The 18,119-nt window shown below is 37.0% G+C and overlaps 1 protein-coding gene across 2 annotated transcripts; it reads right to left on the bottom strand.

Annotated features, from left to right (window-relative positions):
- Positions 1-3,509: 3,509 nt before the first annotated feature.
- On the bottom strand, positions 3,510-12,441 carry LOC126372143 (G-protein coupled receptor Mth2-like). 2 transcript variants are annotated; one of them, XR_007567118.1, is made up of 9 exons: positions 12,036-12,441; positions 11,028-11,211; positions 10,240-10,419; positions 9,538-9,616; positions 8,978-9,165; positions 8,268-8,436; positions 7,630-7,812; positions 5,566-5,758; positions 4,471-4,609 (listed from the first exon to the last, which is right to left on the bottom strand). XR_007567118.1 is itself a non-coding variant. In XM_050017757.1 (8 exons), the coding sequence occupies exons 1-8, from the start codon at positions 12,399-12,401 to the stop codon at positions 4,417-4,419; spliced, it is 1,542 nt and encodes a 513-aa protein (XP_049873714.1). In that variant the 5' UTR covers positions 12,402-12,441; the 3' UTR covers positions 3,510-4,416. The 2 variants fall into 2 exon arrangements, 1 of the variants encoding a protein (XP_049873714.1); XM_050017757.1 differs by lacking the exon at positions 5,566-5,758 and having other exon boundaries at positions 3,510-4,609.
- Between the last annotated feature and the right edge of the window lie 5,678 nt (positions 12,442-18,119).

Here is an 18,119-nt window from a genome sequence, read left to right as displayed (position 1 = left end):
TGTCCCCACAGGGAATCGAGCCCGGGCCTTTAGTTTTGTCAAATAGTTAGTTGTATTGCTTTTGTGCTGGTTAAATATCATCGAGCGCGTTCAGGGAGGGTTCTTTTTGACAGCGTCAAATTGGATATGGATATTTTTAAACAAATTAGTAAAAAAAAAATGTACTTACTTACAATTCATTTTTATTGTAACTTACTACTACTTACTAGTGAGTACCTACATTGCATCTTACTCTACTTCTTATAGTACCGCAACTTTCGTGTTTTATTTTTATTTGCTTGAAATATTTATTTGCGCCACTCAAGATGTTTCTGATTTTAAATGATATGAAAAATTACCCCTAAAAAAGAAAAAAATAAATGCGAAACCCTTCATTGACTCCACTATGTTATTTTTTTCTTTTTGGGGAGAACCTCCGCAAGACAGGCATTGCCTAGTGTGGCATTATGATGCAATATCAACTTAATACATAGATTAAGTTCAGTCATGAGCAATATAATGTACCCACTTTAGGATTCTGTCGCACTAATATATTTCTGTACCGTCGGTGAAAAGTAATACAAGTCCAAAATTCAAGTTTTGAGAAAATCGAGTTTAAAGTTAAAAATATTCTAGCTCGCGACTTATAAGGAATAATGGAACAGAAGTTAGATTTGTCGATAGGTGATGATGGAAGGTTTCTTTTCTAATATTTAGTTATATTTAGAACCTAAACAGAAATGGTAGAGGATCAAAATAAATTACATGTATCAGTTGACACCAACTTTTATATTGTGTAAATTGATACAAGTGTACTTATACCTTTTTACACACATAACTGTAAAAAAGTCATCGTTGATATATCATATTTCAATTATTAATTTTACAGTCTTATTCTACAAAAAACAAAATGTCTTGGAAGAAAGTTTATTTCATAATGTTGTAGAAAGGCAAAATTCTATTTATTTTCTTTAAAAAGTAAAGAAACGTAACTTATATCAATTGACACAAACGATAAACTATAACGAATTTGTGTCAAGTGGTTTAACATGACTTATTTTTTTGGTTTTATTGTGTAAAATGATACATGTTTTTACGAATTTCTAATAATAAATACATATAAAGATGGTACACGTATATATAGTGTAAGGTGACGATAATAAATATTTTTGTTATGATTTTACTCTCAAAACTCATAAATAACCGGTCAAAACCACCACTGCTGCCCACTACAAACACATTTTGTCCACTACACTACGCCCCTAATCAAAATCACTTTTGGTTCATTTTTGCAGTCAAATCTTACAAATTCAATTATGATAATATTTCCACCCCTAACAAATGAAGGTAAGAGGAATCATATTAAGACTAGTCATTAGGAATGTTTCGGGCTAGCCTGGCAGTATGGCCTGGAGATAAAGGTGATGTGCCTACGTTCTTTTAAACCAAAATCACACAAACCGGTAAGTGTTACTTCTTTCTTGCTGAAACTATTTAAAAGATCACAACTCATTCCACAATCAAAATCCCCTAAAGTAAAGTAAAATTCGATATTTCGAATTATCAAAATTCCCGGTCTAATGGTAGCCCGCAACATTGACAGAACGATTAACGGAGTCGAATCAATGTTGACGATGAGAATAGGTAGTGAAAATGAAGATCATTGGTTTACCTCCAAACCTATAGGTTACACAGGGCTATCCTCAGACCATGACCACCATGGACCATGGTCTGTTATGGTTAAGCTAAATGAGCTCGTTTCCGCAAAACTCTACACGTAAGCACACGTGGGGGACTTTCCGCGTATCCTCGCGTATGGACCACTATTGTGAAGTGGGCAAACTTCCCACTATATCATCATCATCCTCCTGCCCTTATCTCACTCTAGGTGGGGTCGGCACAACATGTATGGGCAAATGTCCCATCTTCTTCTTCTTCTATCGTGTGGATTGTGAGGTGAATTACCAACCCCATCAACCCTGGTGTCAGGGTTATAACTGAGCCGCCATAGGCCCCTGACTTGACTCGAATGTCCCATATGTAATGTTATTTTAATGGGCTCAGTTTTCCGCATAAACACAATTGGTCCATTATGCGTGCTTTTATTGACTATGTAAGCCAACTAACTCCTTTCAGAAGCTCAAATACCTCCTGGGATTTTTACAAACTTTGTGACCTGGTTTAATTAAGGGGTTGTGCCCGTAGTGTTGCCAATTATTTATTCTAATCTAATCTATCCAACAAGATCCCACTGCTGGGCAAAGGCCTCCCCTTCCTCTTTCCATTTTTCACAGTCCTGTGCGTAATTCTCTCTTATGTAATCAAAATACAGAAAACAAATATTACTTGTGGTGCTCAAGAGTTCAGAGCAGTTATTCCCTTTATAAAAATGAGGAAGCTCGACAAATTTACACCATTCAACGTGTTTGAGAAACTGGTAATCTTCTCTTGAGAAGATGTGGCAGATCCCGATGCTGCCGATGCCGAGCTGTCATCTACGGCTGTGTAGGTTCAAAAATACCACTACCGGCGCTTGCATAAAAGATCTAACCAGCGTGTATTGAATGGCTTGCATATTAATTGGAGCTCGATAATATTTGGAGCCATTATTTCACGTCTACAACCTCCTTAGCAATGCAGGCAGCGTGAAATCTGTTGTCTTAAACGTTGTACCGGGTGAGAGCCTTCAGCGCTCCCCATTTGTCCGGCCAAGTAGTTAATGCCATCTGCGGCAAATCTACAATAAGTCACGTCAAAAAAAAAAAAAAAAAAGAGACTAACGACAGTTATGACAAATCTCAAATACCTCTTGACTAACCCTGCCATGGTGATAACGACGCCATGATCAGGACCCACAACTTATTGAGGTACTGTAATTAAGTACTACAAGGTGGTTATAGCAGAAAGAGAAAAAACACGGTTTGGTCTGAAGTACTAACTTAACCTATACACATTCGCAATGCGGATCAGATATGGTTTGCTGTGGTTCTAGACAAAATGTCTTCCCATAGACAGGTTTATGCGGAGGTCACCCTAGGATACACACTGGTGGCGCATGGAATCGAGCTTGTATGTATCATTATACACGACACGTTATTGATATCTAAGATCGTATTTTCTGAAATATTTTGATATATATTAATTTATATTACTTTTCACGAAAAAATAAATTTGGTGTTTGATGTTACAACTAAAATTATATCATTAAACACGGACTGTGAGAATTCAAGGATTGCGTGTATTTTAATATATGTTGAGTTGCATTTACTTACACCAAAATATTTAGTGAAAATCTTCATTTCACTTTAATGCAAGTTAAGATGAATTATGTTACACGTGTTATAACAGCATGAATCCTTCACAAACAGTACTTATATCACTAAACACGAAAATTATCTCCGTATTTATAATAGCTACAGTTACGAGAATTAGACAGAAAGAAAGAGAATTTTTTGAACATGAAGTGTGTGCTAATAACTCAAAAGTGATACAACTCGAGTTGTATTACTTTTCACCGACGGTACAGATTTGACATTTAGTGAGACCTACAGTTCAATTTGTCAAAAAAGTTAATGTGACATGGTACCAAAGTGTATACATATTAATGCTCGTGACCGTTCATATCGACGGTAATTTCCTCTTGTTTACTTGTATAATGTTTAGTAGTGGCAACATTTTCTTTTTTTTCTATTGAAATATTTTTCGTTAGTTTTAGATCTGTCTTTATTTAATAATCAGAATTCCATAATTTCTCTTGAACCTAGTACACGACCCAATTTTTTAACATCTAACACTTATGTCTACGGTTTCGAAAATGTATAAAAATCAAGCTTTAGCTTAAGTTTAATAATATTAAAATCGTAAAGCTGTTCCACAACAAAAAACTATATTTTTTTGCGATTACAAACTTACTTGCAGTTGGTAAACTAATCACGACCTGTGTTGATATATGAAGCGAACAGTTTTTCAACGGCAAAAAACAGTTTTTGCTATTACAAACTTATTTGCAGTTGGTAAACTAATCACGACCTATGTCGATGTGTCAAGCGAACAGATTTTCAACCGCAAAAAACCGTTTTTGCGATTACAAACTTGTTTGCAGTTGATAAACTAATCACGACCTATGTCGATGTATGAAGCGAACAATTTTCAACCGCAAAAAGTTTAGTTTTACAAAGTTTTTGTAGTGGTAAAGTAAATCGCTACGGAGAAGACAATAGTCAACGGCAAAGTCAAATCCTCCGAACCCTCGGTGCGCGAGTCTGGGTCGCACTTGACTGTTTTTTTTTAATCATAAAATAAACAACAGACTCGATTATGCGTTTAGTAAGGCACTAGTTTCATGTGACGTCATGACTTGCTATTGGCATTTCTTTCTCTCTGTTTTTGGATGACTATTTGGATAACTATATACTAACAACCTTCGCCTTATATATCTTACTTAAAAGACTGATTTACAATATCAGGCATGCCTGTCACTTTGTCAGTATATTGAATCACTGGGCCTTTAGGGTTGATGCACACTGGTACATCTTGACTGATGTCGGATTCTGTGGTGTTGCTGGTGCGGCTCCTTCTGCTGGAGCTGGAGTACTGGCGAGGACGACGATACTCGCCCAAAGTTTGCAATCTGCGACAAAAAGAAACAAAAATTTAAAATTAAAAAAAAAAATGAAAAAAAACGATTATTTTTTTTTCTTTGTGAGTTTCCCCAAGCAAAGGTTGAGTGCTGTAAAAACAAAAAAAAACTTTTTTCTTTAAGTCAGAGGTTCCCAAACTTATTCAGTTCGTGGCGCACTTACAAGTTTAGTACTTCGAAATAGGATATAAATTATAATGTAGTGTAATGTACGCTACTAATAATAATAATTATTACCACCATCCCACTGAAACACAAAGGTCTCCCTCTCTTTCTCTCCACTCCTCTTTATATTGGGCTTTCTCTTTCCAAGAAGTCAAGTTTCCATCCAACTCGTCACACCATCTTTTTGCGGCCATGACACCTCCTGACGTTTGGCACCCAGTCTGTGGTCTTCGTTGCCCATAGTACTTTCAACATCCAGCCAATCCCACTTCAGACTAATAGAGCAACTTCTGAGCAACTTCAGTGACCTTGACTATGAAAGGCTGATACTGATACTAAATTAAATGAAAACATCCACAGTGGTGTTGATACCATCCAATTTTATCGACAGGCATAAAATTTATGGAACACACATCAATTTTCGACAAATCCACAACATCCCTCTCAAAAAGTTTGTTGTAAAACTAACAGCTGTCAATCATCCGTTCCTTTCCTTATCGGCGGATGAAAAATGACAGGTATAACTTAAAATAAAATCAGGTGGTGTCTCATGTCTGCAGGAATCAGGGCCAATGAAAGATCATGTATTTATAGTTATTAGGCCCTAATGTGAATATCCGTGAAGAAGAAAGTTAGTTTCCGGAGAAGAGAAAACAGGAAAGAAGAGAAAATAAGTAAATAATAACTGAAAAAGCATTAAAGAGTATATCGTGTTAGATGGTTAGAGAAATATCAAATCCAAATTGGATAAAGATATATGTAAAAAATGTAATGAAACATACGAATCAAAAGTTGAGAAAGAAGTCCTCGATTATGCCGATGTTTGAGCCAAATATGGAGAAGACCCCTAGTTTGCCGTTCCATTAGAGAACCGACTCGCTGGCCCCAGGATACAAGGAAGGTGGTTTGGTTAAAGCCACTTGAAGACGATCCCCAGACGAAGATATGGAGACGACTGGTATGTCTGGACAATACCTGGAAAGGATAAGGTCTTATTACTTTCCGTTCCACTGGGCTGCGGAGGATAAAGACGAGAGAGGTTATCTGTGATTGTGCACACGCCTATGCACTTAAAGTAATCTTGCGCAGATGATTGATTCATCACTTTAAGAAGAGAAACTAAGTGGGTATGAAGTAGATACGCCAAAAGATGATGACGGATCAAAAAAAATTGGATGAGTGGGACCTAAATAAGTGAGAAATCTCTGTAGATGGAACTCCTGTTGAGGTTCCAACATTTTTGAACCAAATTACCTCTGTTAATGGAACATAAGAATAGAAACCGTATTTTATCTGAGTAATAAAATTACCTCTATAATAGGTTAGTTTCCAACAAGTCAAATCAATTACTTTTTACTAAAACTCAAAACACGAAATTACTATGGAATTTGTATAAAAAGCAACCTGTGACATCATAGAAAAACGTGACAAAATGTTTTGTCACCTTTAGATCTGTCTTTATTTAGTAATCAGAATTTAATAATTTATCTTTGAACTAGTAAAATGCCCAATTGCATAGTTTAAATTACCTACCTCTTTTACTGAGTTTCTTTTTTATGATACTTAGTCCATCACTTGCAATATATAGATAGGTAATTTAATATCAATTTTGAATAACATTAAACGAACCTCATTTTTTGGTGTTTTACGAGTAGGTGATATTATTCTGGCCTATTTACAAACCTAGTTAAGGAAAATATTGTAATTAGTGTAAATATTCCTGTTAACCATGATACAGTAGATTTTTACGTAAGTATATTTCAAGGAATATAAATGTGTTCTTATCACAGTAGTCTGTACGGGAAACAAAATATTATTATGTACCTTGTTCAATAAAATAGAACTTAGTCACATCAACTGAACAGGAAAATGTCACAATATACGAGGAATCCAGTTACTTATTTATTAATATTATTTTACAGGAATTAATAAAAAAATCTCGCTCCAGTACTAAAAACGTCAAAATCTCGCATCAACTTTAGTTCGACTCGCTGCCGTACTCGCAACTGTGTCGCTAGTGTGCATTCAACTTAAGTACATGTCTTACAGAATGCCAAAACAAAAACTCACCGCGGATTCAGATGCGAGTTTCAAAAATTACCTTACAGAATTGCACTGCTGATTTCAGAAATATTATAGATTTTTGTTCCTTGGCCATTTATATTTGGTTAGTTTCCTAGGTCAAAAATAAATTATGAAATTCTGGTTGCTAAATAAAGACAGATCTAAAGGTGACAAAAATGTTTTCTTTTTTCTATTAAACTTATTTATAAAACGTATGTTTTATTATTTTGTTTTATTGTTTATAAAACTTATGTTTTATTACTTATGCTGTACTTATTATTACAAAATTTTGTCACAGGTTGATTGTTCATACAAATTCCATAGTAATTTCGTGTTTTGACGTTTAGTAAAAAGTAACTGATTTGACTGGTTGGAAACATGTTTCAGGTTTTTTTTTTACAGAAACCTGTTATAAACCAATAAGGTTGAGAGGTGGGGAGTAAATAAACCTATCTATACATTTTAGCTGTTTTTAATATTAGAAACTATCGCGATAGGTTTAACTATTGCTAAGATCTGAGTTAAAAGGAAAGGAATTCGGAGAGCGAAGCAAATTACTAAACATCCTCCATGTAGTAAGTAACTGTTCATATCTAGGGTTGCTTAACATAATCTTAATCTGTAGCGTTTGCCGAATGAAAACTATAGTTTTCATTTTTACTACGTTCTGGAACAGGCTACGCTTTGCGAGAACATTCTTACGCATCCCCTTAAGCTCCTATGTGTCTCGTCACTCAATGCTTTATCCTTTAAATAACTAAAGGAATCAAAATATTAAGTACCTTTTAATAAGTTTCCGCCAAATTTTCTTTTTGCAAACGAAGATAAGGAAGATGCTGAGTCCAATAAGCGTGTTGTAGATATCCGTTAAGTACCAGCCCTTGAAGTCTGGTTGGAAGGAACTGACCACTTCTAAGACCCAGTTGATCCCCATGATGATAGACAACTTCAGGTAGACAAGGAACCTGTAATATTCAAATATCAATTTAGGTATTTGAACACGATCAACGTCATTAGAAAAAGACAGTATAAATCTAAAGGATAAAATGAATGAATGGATAAGAAATGAATATCTAACCAAAATGAAAATTCACGCCCAAAATTTTTGAGTAGACAGCTCATATTATATTGACTACACATTATATAATTAAACTATAACAAAAGACCTTCCTAACCTTAAAACAGTTGATAGAATATCCTAGTTTAAAACGAGATTAGGTGTGAAAGAAACTAAAGTAAGAGAATTGGGAAAGAGTATTGTAGAAATAATGCATAAAAGTAGACTTACGAAAAAGCTTTATGATTTAGGTGTAAGTGATAGAGTAGGAAGAGAAGACTTAAGTACGTCTTATGAAATCATGGGTTCAAAGCCAAAATCGCAGGGCCCAAAAAAATGTGTGACTCAGAACATTTTACGAACCTGTATTTCTGTGATCGATGTGCAGCAGGAGTGCCAGCAGCAGCTGAATCCAACACAGCAGTGGCCCGGTGGAGTCTCCAGATGTTAAACGCGGTCATCAAGAAGAAGATCCAATTGCACATAATCAGGAACAACATCGGGACATATAAGTACAGGAGCTTTTCGGATTCTGAAATAAAATGACGTAATTTGTCTTGAGCGTGATTCGTCAAATGTTTGAGGTGAGTAATTGTCTATTATAAGTATGTTTTCGTGTGACACTTTAGTCATGTCTTTGGTGGTTATACCACGGTCTTTGAATCGATTTCCAATCTAGGATCTGATGACTGTTTAAGTTGTGTTTGAAAGTCTTCTATCTACGTGTTGTATTCTGCATGATTGGCATATTTTGTATGTATACCCGTGGAAACTAATTGTTAAAGCTTTTTAAGTTTATATTGCTCGAAGATGGTGGAACGCTAGTTCCTTACAAATGATTTATTGCTGATGGCGTAGGTGCTACCGCTTGGATGGTTCGGGATACCGAACTGAGCATAGTACCCTGCTAGCCACAAGTTGGTAGTGTGACTAAAGATCGAAGTTGTATATACGCGCCGCGTTGTGAAAACTTCGTTAGCGTGTTCTAGGCCATTTGTCAACGCCATCTGTTGCGTGTGGTGGAACTAGCTGGTCAGCTAGTTGGGTCCGCCATAAATTAATAAAACACTTACCTCCAAAGAAGCATCCATATTGACCAATGTTGGGTTGGACGAACCAAGGTTTACTCCTCATATCCGTTTCGTTGAGGGCAACTAACATAATAGTCAGTGCTGCTGGCAATCCCCATGCATATATGCAGTACATTACAAACTTGAAACATTCACCACGTCTATGAATTGGACGGGCTTTGGCGTAGCCTCTGCATAAAAGAAAAGAAATGTTGCGATCAGGTATCAAGGCCGGCCTTATGTTTGAAGATTTATGAATCTATCAACTCCAACAGACATAAATATCCGTGATTTTATTATGTAGGTATTAAAAATATTACAACATCTATTTGGCCATTTCATGGTGTCAGGGAAACAAACCGTACTCATATATTCATGCATAAGTACAGACTTAAAACTAAGAAACAGTTATTAGTCAGGAATCAGTCTGATTCTTGCAAATATAATTTTAATTAAAAATAAATATTAGTCCTGGACAAGTCATTAAGCAACAATTGATAACAAGAAAAGAAGGCACCAATGGCAGCGCTATAAATAATAGACAACAATAAATAATTATGTACCTGAAAGTCCACCAGATATCGCAAGACATGATGTTCATCCAACAGAAACTAGCCAGGAACATGAAGTACGTCGTATATGCTGTAAAAAACATTTTTTATGAATAAAACAAAAAAGAATACCTTCAGGGATGTAGAGAGATTTTAAAAAAATAGCTTAAATAAAGACTGAACCCAGTAGTAAGACATGTTATTAGAATTGTGAAACAGCAAAATCTTAATTATCACCGAAGGAACATGTATATATTCGTCCACGATGATTTATTACAAGTTGGGGTAGCCTGTGCCCAGCAGTGGGACGTATATAGGCAGTTTATGTATGTTATGGGGTAGACACTCATCAATAATTTAAGAGTCACGCTCTGGTCGGTGAATCTATCCTCTCCATGCTAATTTTAGGGAAAAATAGGGCAGTGGTTTCCCTCTTGCCTTCTTTCACGCAGTACTCTGTCTGACGCGAGTCAGATGGCGCCCAGAGTAGTCTATTTCAAAGTCGTACTACGTGCGATGCTCGCGCTAATTTAATAACTAAATTTAAAAAATAAATAAAAATAATTATTATTAATATTAATTACTATTCTTTTTTTATTTAATTTAATAATTTAATTTGCTAATTTGATTTAATTTGCACGACGAATTTGTTCACACTATTTGCTAATAATTAAAATATAATGACTGAAAAATAAAAATATATTTTTCACATACTCAGACCACTGCAGACGGGGTTCGAATGCCGTTTGACTTGTATCAGTGCGAGAATAAAGAAGGCTCCAAAAAGGCTTGAAACATACGCCATCAATACCATCCCACTGAGATTGCGAAGCTCAGGAAGGATGCTGTAGACGACCAGCACCAGTATCAGGAAGAAACATGATATTAGTAATCCTGGAAGACAAAATAAAGTTTATATATACTTTGGAATCGGGTCATTATTTGTAGGCAACGTGTCCCTGAAAGTGTTTACTAAGTAAGAACATTTTAAATACTTGGGATGAATGATTTTGTCACTTCATTTAACCTCCTACATAAACATACATACATACATACATAAACTCACGCCCGTTATCTCTGATGGGGTGGGCAGAGCTGTGGCTCTGTAATCAAAGACATCTTGCAGCCACTATTGATACGATCTCCTAAGTTGGATAATGATGAACCTTATGCTATGATTAATTATGGCGAAATCGGTCCAAGCGATGTATCTTGATGATAAAAAATCAATACATTCACACACAAAATGCCCTTAAGATCATAATTATCAATGTGACAGTTCTTATGTAAGAATTACCACCAAACCTAAACCTAAGAACCACCCTTAGTGATAAAAAATAGATATTGTGAGAATGTCTTCATTAAAAACAGAGACTTGAGCATGGTCTTGAGGGCAGTCTTAGCTAATATTAGTTTATTAATACTACCCTAACTGATTGGACTGTGCTATGAGTAACTCGGTCAGTTTGGGTGAAATATCACATTTGTAACTGCCAACTTACCAATAGTAATGTAACTATCAGAGCCTTCAGATGCAGTGCCATCAATTATTGTCCAGAACCTGACCTCAGGCCTCACCATCCCAATAGCTTTGATTGGCAGTTGGTATTCCACACAGTATCTGGACGTGTTATGCCTGTACCATCTCATGAAGTGGTTGGGGACTTCTTGGTAAAGAATACCTTCCTAAAAGATACAAAAGGTTTTTTTTAATAGTTTTCCTAATTGGTGTTTTTGGTCGGTGTGTAATTTAATTATGTTGTCTGTGTGTATCTTTTTATGGGCATCGCCTGAAATAAATGCTTTTTATTATTTATTTATTTTATTTTAATGCAATTGATTTAAGAAGATTTTATCTTATCTTTCGATTCATTTATATGAAACATTATACAAGGAAAAATTGAAGGGAAGAGAGGAAGAGGTAGACCTAGGATAACATTTATGAAACAAATAAAAGAGAAGGTGCAGGTCGTGTCGTTTCGGGAGGTGAAGGTTTTGACGGGAAGAAGAGAGGAATGGCGATTTCTACCGACAAGAGCGCAGCTCTTAAAAAGAGAGAGAGAGAGAGAGAGAGAGAGATCTTATCTTTGACGAAAACATGAGTCTACGGCTGTGTTAATTTGTAAAGCATATTTAATATAAATAAATTAAAACCTTTTCTGTGGTCCAGTGGTTGAGCCGGGTTTGCGGACCCGGGTCCAGATCTCGGTGGGTACTTTTTGTTTTTTTGAGTTATTGTAGATTTGTCGCAGATGGCATTAACTACTTGGCCGGACAAATGGGGGCGCTGAAGTCTTTCACCCGGTCCCGGTGGGTACATAATCACAAAAATAAGACATTACAGGCTGATCGCCTGATTGTCTGAAAGTAAGATGATTCGAGCTTCGCAAGGTACTTACTGATGTAAGTAATCTTTACATGAGTCATGTCATTAATTTGAATAATAACCCTGAGAAGCAGCAACCTGGCTTGATGAGGTTGATAATCCACAAGAAGAATCAAAAACTTACCTCTGTCAAGTAATAATTATGGTGCATGACACTGTAATCGAAAGCCTTCTTAAAGAATTTCGGGTTTAATATTCTTTCCGGTACCAGAGTAAGGATATCCGTCAGGTTTCTTCCAGATCTAGTTTTGTCATCATTGTAGAGGGGCACTTCGGAAAAATTTAGATGTTTGAAAAGTTTTGGGCGCACGCACTTTTTGTTGAATCCGTGAATATGTTGCCCATTTGGACAGCATTTTGTAATACAGTTATCACATAAGACAATATTATCAACGGTGTCTTCATCGTCTGGTTCCAACTCGTTATCAGTATCAAAGTTTTTACTTGTAACGTGAACGAAGAGAAAAATCAAAACATATACGGATCTCATAGTTGCGTGTTCTGCACTGCCCTGTCAGATGTATAATGAAATGAAATGACTAAGTATAATTCATAACCAGTAAATATTTTACACAAATAAATCGTCTTTGTTTCCTTGTTTTAGATGATTGTGTTTTCATTGGGACACACACACAAACACAAATGGTTGTTAAGATTTTTTTAATGGCCGAGTATTTTCGCTCGACTATCCCTGACGATAAGTATAAAGAAGCCTTAAATGCAGTAGCAACTGATAAGCAACGCAATGAGTCAATTTTGAATCAGTTGCGACTACCATACCGCCTTAAGTGCTACTTCTCGCTTCGCTTGAAGAACCTCACGCTAGATTTTTTACTTTCTTAGGCACAATATTTTTAAGTTCGGTCAATTGGGGTAGATAATTAGACAGAAATTGCATTAATTACTCAGCCGGTCTTTTCCACTTGATCGGAACTTATTCTACAGAAATTTGTATGAGTCTGGTTGCCTGATATATAATTAAATAACCTGGAAGAATCCTCTATAAAAATATCGCTATTTTTATCAGCTATTTTAAGTAGGTACCTAGTACCTGTACTGTCATGAGTAATATCATGTACCCACTTTAGAATCCTGTCGCACTATCATATTTGTCATTTAACGAGACTTACGGTTTAATTTGTCAAAAAAGTTAATGTGACATGGTATCAAAGTGTATAGATATTAGTACTCGTGGCCGTATATATTATAAGTACTTATAGGGTTAAGGAAAATATAATTTACATATGAACTGCACATGTAAGTATAAATTTTAAGTTAAATTCCATTTAAATAACGGATGTTTACAGCAAGAAATGAATCATCTTTCAGAAGTATAGTTTATTCACTTACAAACATACATAAATTCACGCCTATTTACAAATGGACTACTCCATTGCAAAGACTGTGGAAATCCTTTTATCGCTCTCTTAAACATCTGGTGACGAATTTGCCTTAAGGCATGTAATATAGAATAATACTACGTATAGAACTTTAATTCTCCGCTCCCCACCAATCGGATGGAGCGCCGATCTCACCCCCTCTAGGACTTAACGGCTTAACGTGCTTTCGATCTATGTATCGTCATTATGCCGACGCCAGCGCCACCTATCTATTTTTTCGATTTAATTTTCACATTTCATTTTTTTTTCTCAGATTGAAAGTGAAAAGTCGGCCGCGGCGTCACACGCCATAATATATGACTCTACAATTCACACAAATGCCTGCGAAAACGCTTCATCTCCGTGAACGCTCAGTACATTGTCATACGTTTATTTTTTCGACAGTCCGCCCCGCGCGTCCTTACGCGTGGCCTGAGGCGGCCATACTCGTAAACACCGTCAAAACGAACGGCTGACCGTCGTCACCGTCGTTTCTACTCTTATTCTATAGTGGATTGTGAGGTACATTCATTACCATCAACCCTGGTGGCAGGGATTTTTTGAGCCGCCAAAGGCCCCTGGCATGACTCATGTAACGACTACGTACTTGCACCAATAAATAGTAATCGGGACCAACGGCTTAACGTGCCCGCCGAAGCACAGATCATCTTACTTTTTGGACAATCGGGTGATCAGCCTGTAATGTCTTAATCAAACTAGGGATCACAAAATGATTTTTGAGATTTGTCCCCACCGGGATTCGAACCCGGGACCTCCGGATCGTGAGCACAACGCTTAACCACTGGATCACAGGGGCCGTATACACTAAGCCTTGGCTTCGTTTTCTATTTTCATCGTCATATTTCGAATAAAATGATTCACAATTTTAAAAGTATTAGGGGCATCTTTAAAATAAGTAGGTACATTATTTTCTGAGTAATAAAAATCATTGCTTTTCAGGGAACAATTTATTATTAATATTAGTAAGTACCTACTTATAATGTATTTATTTTATCTATTGTTGTACAAAAACATGACGTAGGTAGTTTGTGGCTAAGTTGGTACCTACTAAGTACGATTTTATTTTAATCACCTCACGCATACATGGGGCGCCTTCATATTAGTCATGGTATAAGAAGACCAGGTATGCTCAATCCTATGACAAGCCGCCATTGCTAGCCCATTGATGACGTAAGTGTTACCATTCAAGTGGTATCTCCAACATTCCAAAGACGCGAATTTTATTATTGAAAATTAAGTGAATTACTGACTAATAATGTATTTAATTACTAATATTTGTCACGTACTTATACAAAAACATTGAAACTGTACGAAAATCTTTTATTAAAAGTACAAAATTTCCTTGCAAAGTAAATTAAAAACATTGGACGTGGGCAATTCATTTTTTACGAAATGGCAACGCAGGGTCGGATGACGTCAGCTGGGCTAACCTTGAAAATGCTAGCTGTCAGTTTTGAGCATACCTGCGGGCTTAGCACCGTAATCGCGCGAGTCTTTCTCGTCTCGACATACGTCACCCGTCACTCTCTCACAGTACTGCACAGAAAGAGACAGACGATCTCTGTTGCTGCGAGAATGAGTCGCGTGCTTACGGTGCTCATCATCATCATTGGCCTTATACGTCTGTTTCAGACGATTTATGACGTCACTGCCTCGAAGAAATGCACTTTCTTTCATGGCTGTGCAAGCCAATCCTAGAGCGGCAAACTCTACCGCACACTCTGCAGGAGAAGTCTCCAACTGGTGGATTGTTGTTGCTAAGCTCGCTGGTTTTCTTATACCATGATATTAGTCATGTTGCCAATGCGACTGTCGCACGACAGCCGTTCGGTTTGATAAATACGCACAAAGTGTGCCAATTTGAAGACGCCCTTTGTTTTGAAGTCTTTTACTGAAAATGATGTGACTAATTTTATACACACATGCATAAGTTCACGACTAAATCTCAATTGGGATAGTCAGAGGTGGCCGCTTACTATGGGTCTCGTGAAGAGGCTCAGTGTCGCTCAGCGGGCAATGGAGAGAGCTATGCTTGGTATTTTCCTGCTCGATCGAATCAGAAATAAGGAGGTCCGCAGGAGAACTAAAGTCACCGACATAGCTCGGAGAATTGCAAAGCTGAAGTGGCAGTGGGCAGGACACATAGCGAGGAGAACCGATGGCCGATGGGCGGAAAGGTTCTAGAATGGCGACCACGTGTCTGACGACGCTCAGTGGGTAGGCCCGCTACAAGGTGGACCGACGATCTGGTGAATGTCGCGGGAAGCCGCTGGATGCGGGCAGCGCAGGACCGATCGTCGTGGAGATCCTTGGGGGAGGCCTATGCCCAGCAGTGGGCGTCATACGGCTGATGATGATGACGTCCATCGTAAATGCACTAAGTATATATCCACACCTCACGGAGCTTTCTGTTAGACCAACGCGGTGAAAACTGCACTTAACATTGAACTCATTGGTGCAGGTCTGGTCGTTGGTTCAGCCGGTGCTTCCCGATTGTATCACATAACATAACATAAACAACCTATATACGTCCCACTGCTGGGCACAGGTCTCCCCTCAATCAACCGGAGGGGGTATGGAGCATACTCCACCACGCTGCTCCAATGCGGGTTGTTGGAGGTGTTTTACGGCTAATAGCCAGGACCAACGGCTACCCGACCACCGACCGGCGGCCCGATTGTATCCTTTTGTTATTTTTACCGACCTCAAGAAAGGAGCAGGTTCTCAATTCGACCGTATATTTTTTTTTATGTTTGTTCGGGCATAACTTCGTCGTTTATGAACCGATTTTTCATTATCTTCTATTAATGCTGCATCAGTAAAGGTGGCGAAAAATGTGATCGAAAGCCGGAGAGGAAGCAGGAGAAGTGTATCAGGATCGAAGCAAATGGAATTTCATAGTCTCTGCTTACCCCGGTGGGAAATAGGCGTGAGTTTATGTATGTATCAATGTACTTAATACGACAGTTTGAGGAAAGCACGTTGCAAAATTAACCCGTATTTACATTTTGAGCCAAAATTAGGACTGATTGACTTATTACAATTTAAACAATTACTTTTCCTCAACAAAATTATACTTTATAATGTAAATAAACTATACCTGATGTAATTGTGAGGGAAAATAGGCATAGAAACGTTCCAAACTGGTAAATCATACCTAAGTATTTATTATTAAGTACCTGTATATATACATTATAGACTTGCCCCCTATTACATTAGATAAACATAGCTGGCGAGGAGTGAGTGTATGTACAGGATGTTAGTGACATAGTAACGAAAACTTTGAAGGATGAATCAAGTTCAGACCATGATTCTAAGTTGATATCAAGTGGAATTTTCCGTCGCAAAAGTTTAGAATTAAAATAATTAAAAAAAAAACAATGAATTTTGCGACGGAAAATTCCACTTGATATCAATTCAGAATCATGGTCTGAATCATCCCCCTGAGTATTCGTTACGATGTCACTATCACCCTGTATATTATACACCTCTGCATACCCCTTCGACGATACAGGCGTGATGTTATATTATTTATTTATTTCTTTATGACATGTCATTTCATGTCTTGTGGTGTGAACTTTATAATGTATGAAATAAAAACTACAAGAATACATCAAATATAATTGTATTATAAAAAAAAAAATGGTTGACTCTTAATATTGTAATAAACGACTTATACAATGTACTTTTGTGCTGCCATTTTTAATATTATATAATACATACATGTATATAACCCTTATATTCTATAAACGATACAATCCAAATTCAAATATTATTACACTATTTAACTTTCAGCGAACGTCCACACGACGCGATGGAATTCGTGCGATATCGAAACAAATGACGATTTAAGTTATAGGGTAAATGACCAGGTAAATGGTAAGTATGCCTTTTGACATACTAGCGACTCGACTGGGCTTCGTCTAGAGCGTTTATTATATTATCCTATCTAGCAACATAATATTATACATCAATTGATCAATGATCTAATCCGATCTGCCCGATGCGTCAAGGTCACGAGCTAAGCGATCAGGAAAATCGACGCTATTAAACTCGCTCGAGATCGTGGTTACCATGGTATGAGAAGACCAGATAAGCTCAAAACTGACACCTAGCATTTTCAAGGTTAGCCCAGCTGACGTCATCTGACCATGCGTTACTATTTCGTAAAAAATAAATTACCCACGTCCAATGTAAGGTCTAGGTACAATTTTTACTCTAAACGTATATATAGTTCTTGGAGAAATTCACATCATACACAAAAAATAACAGTTGTTCTGGCAAGCCCAAACACTGACATGAAGTTGCTTATCTATATCGATAAATGCTTTTGGGCCTAGCAACTAAACCTTACAAAATACGTACTTACAAACTCATTACGAACTACATCAAATATATTTGGTTTTAACAATAATGTTACAATAATATAACATAATTTTAGGATTCCTAATAACAACACATTTATAAGCAAACATTCATTGAACGTGATAAACTTAGTACCTATGAATGTTTTTAAACACACTACGACGGAAAGTCAGATTCCAAATTGCGTGATATACCAACGACATCTTCTTATCGTATGGGTTGTGAGGTGGAATACCAACCTCATCATCCCTGGTGTCAGGGTTATTAATGAGCCGCCAAAGGCCCCTAAAATGGCTCATGTAACGATTACATACTTACATCAGCAAATAGTAACCGGGACCAACGGCTTAACGTGCCTTCTGAAGCATCATCATCTTACTTTCGGACAATCAGCCGGTAATGTCTTAACCAAACTAGGGATCCCAAACTAGGGTTTGAAGTGA

Source organism: Pectinophora gossypiella, chromosome 13, assembly GCF_024362695.1.
Source record: "Pectinophora gossypiella chromosome 13, ilPecGoss1.1, whole genome shotgun sequence".
NCBI classification, from domain to species: Eukaryota; Metazoa; Arthropoda; class Insecta; order Lepidoptera; family Gelechiidae; genus Pectinophora; species Pectinophora gossypiella.
Note: the sequence above shows the minus strand (reverse complement) of the source record. Positions and strands in the feature narration are given on the sequence as shown.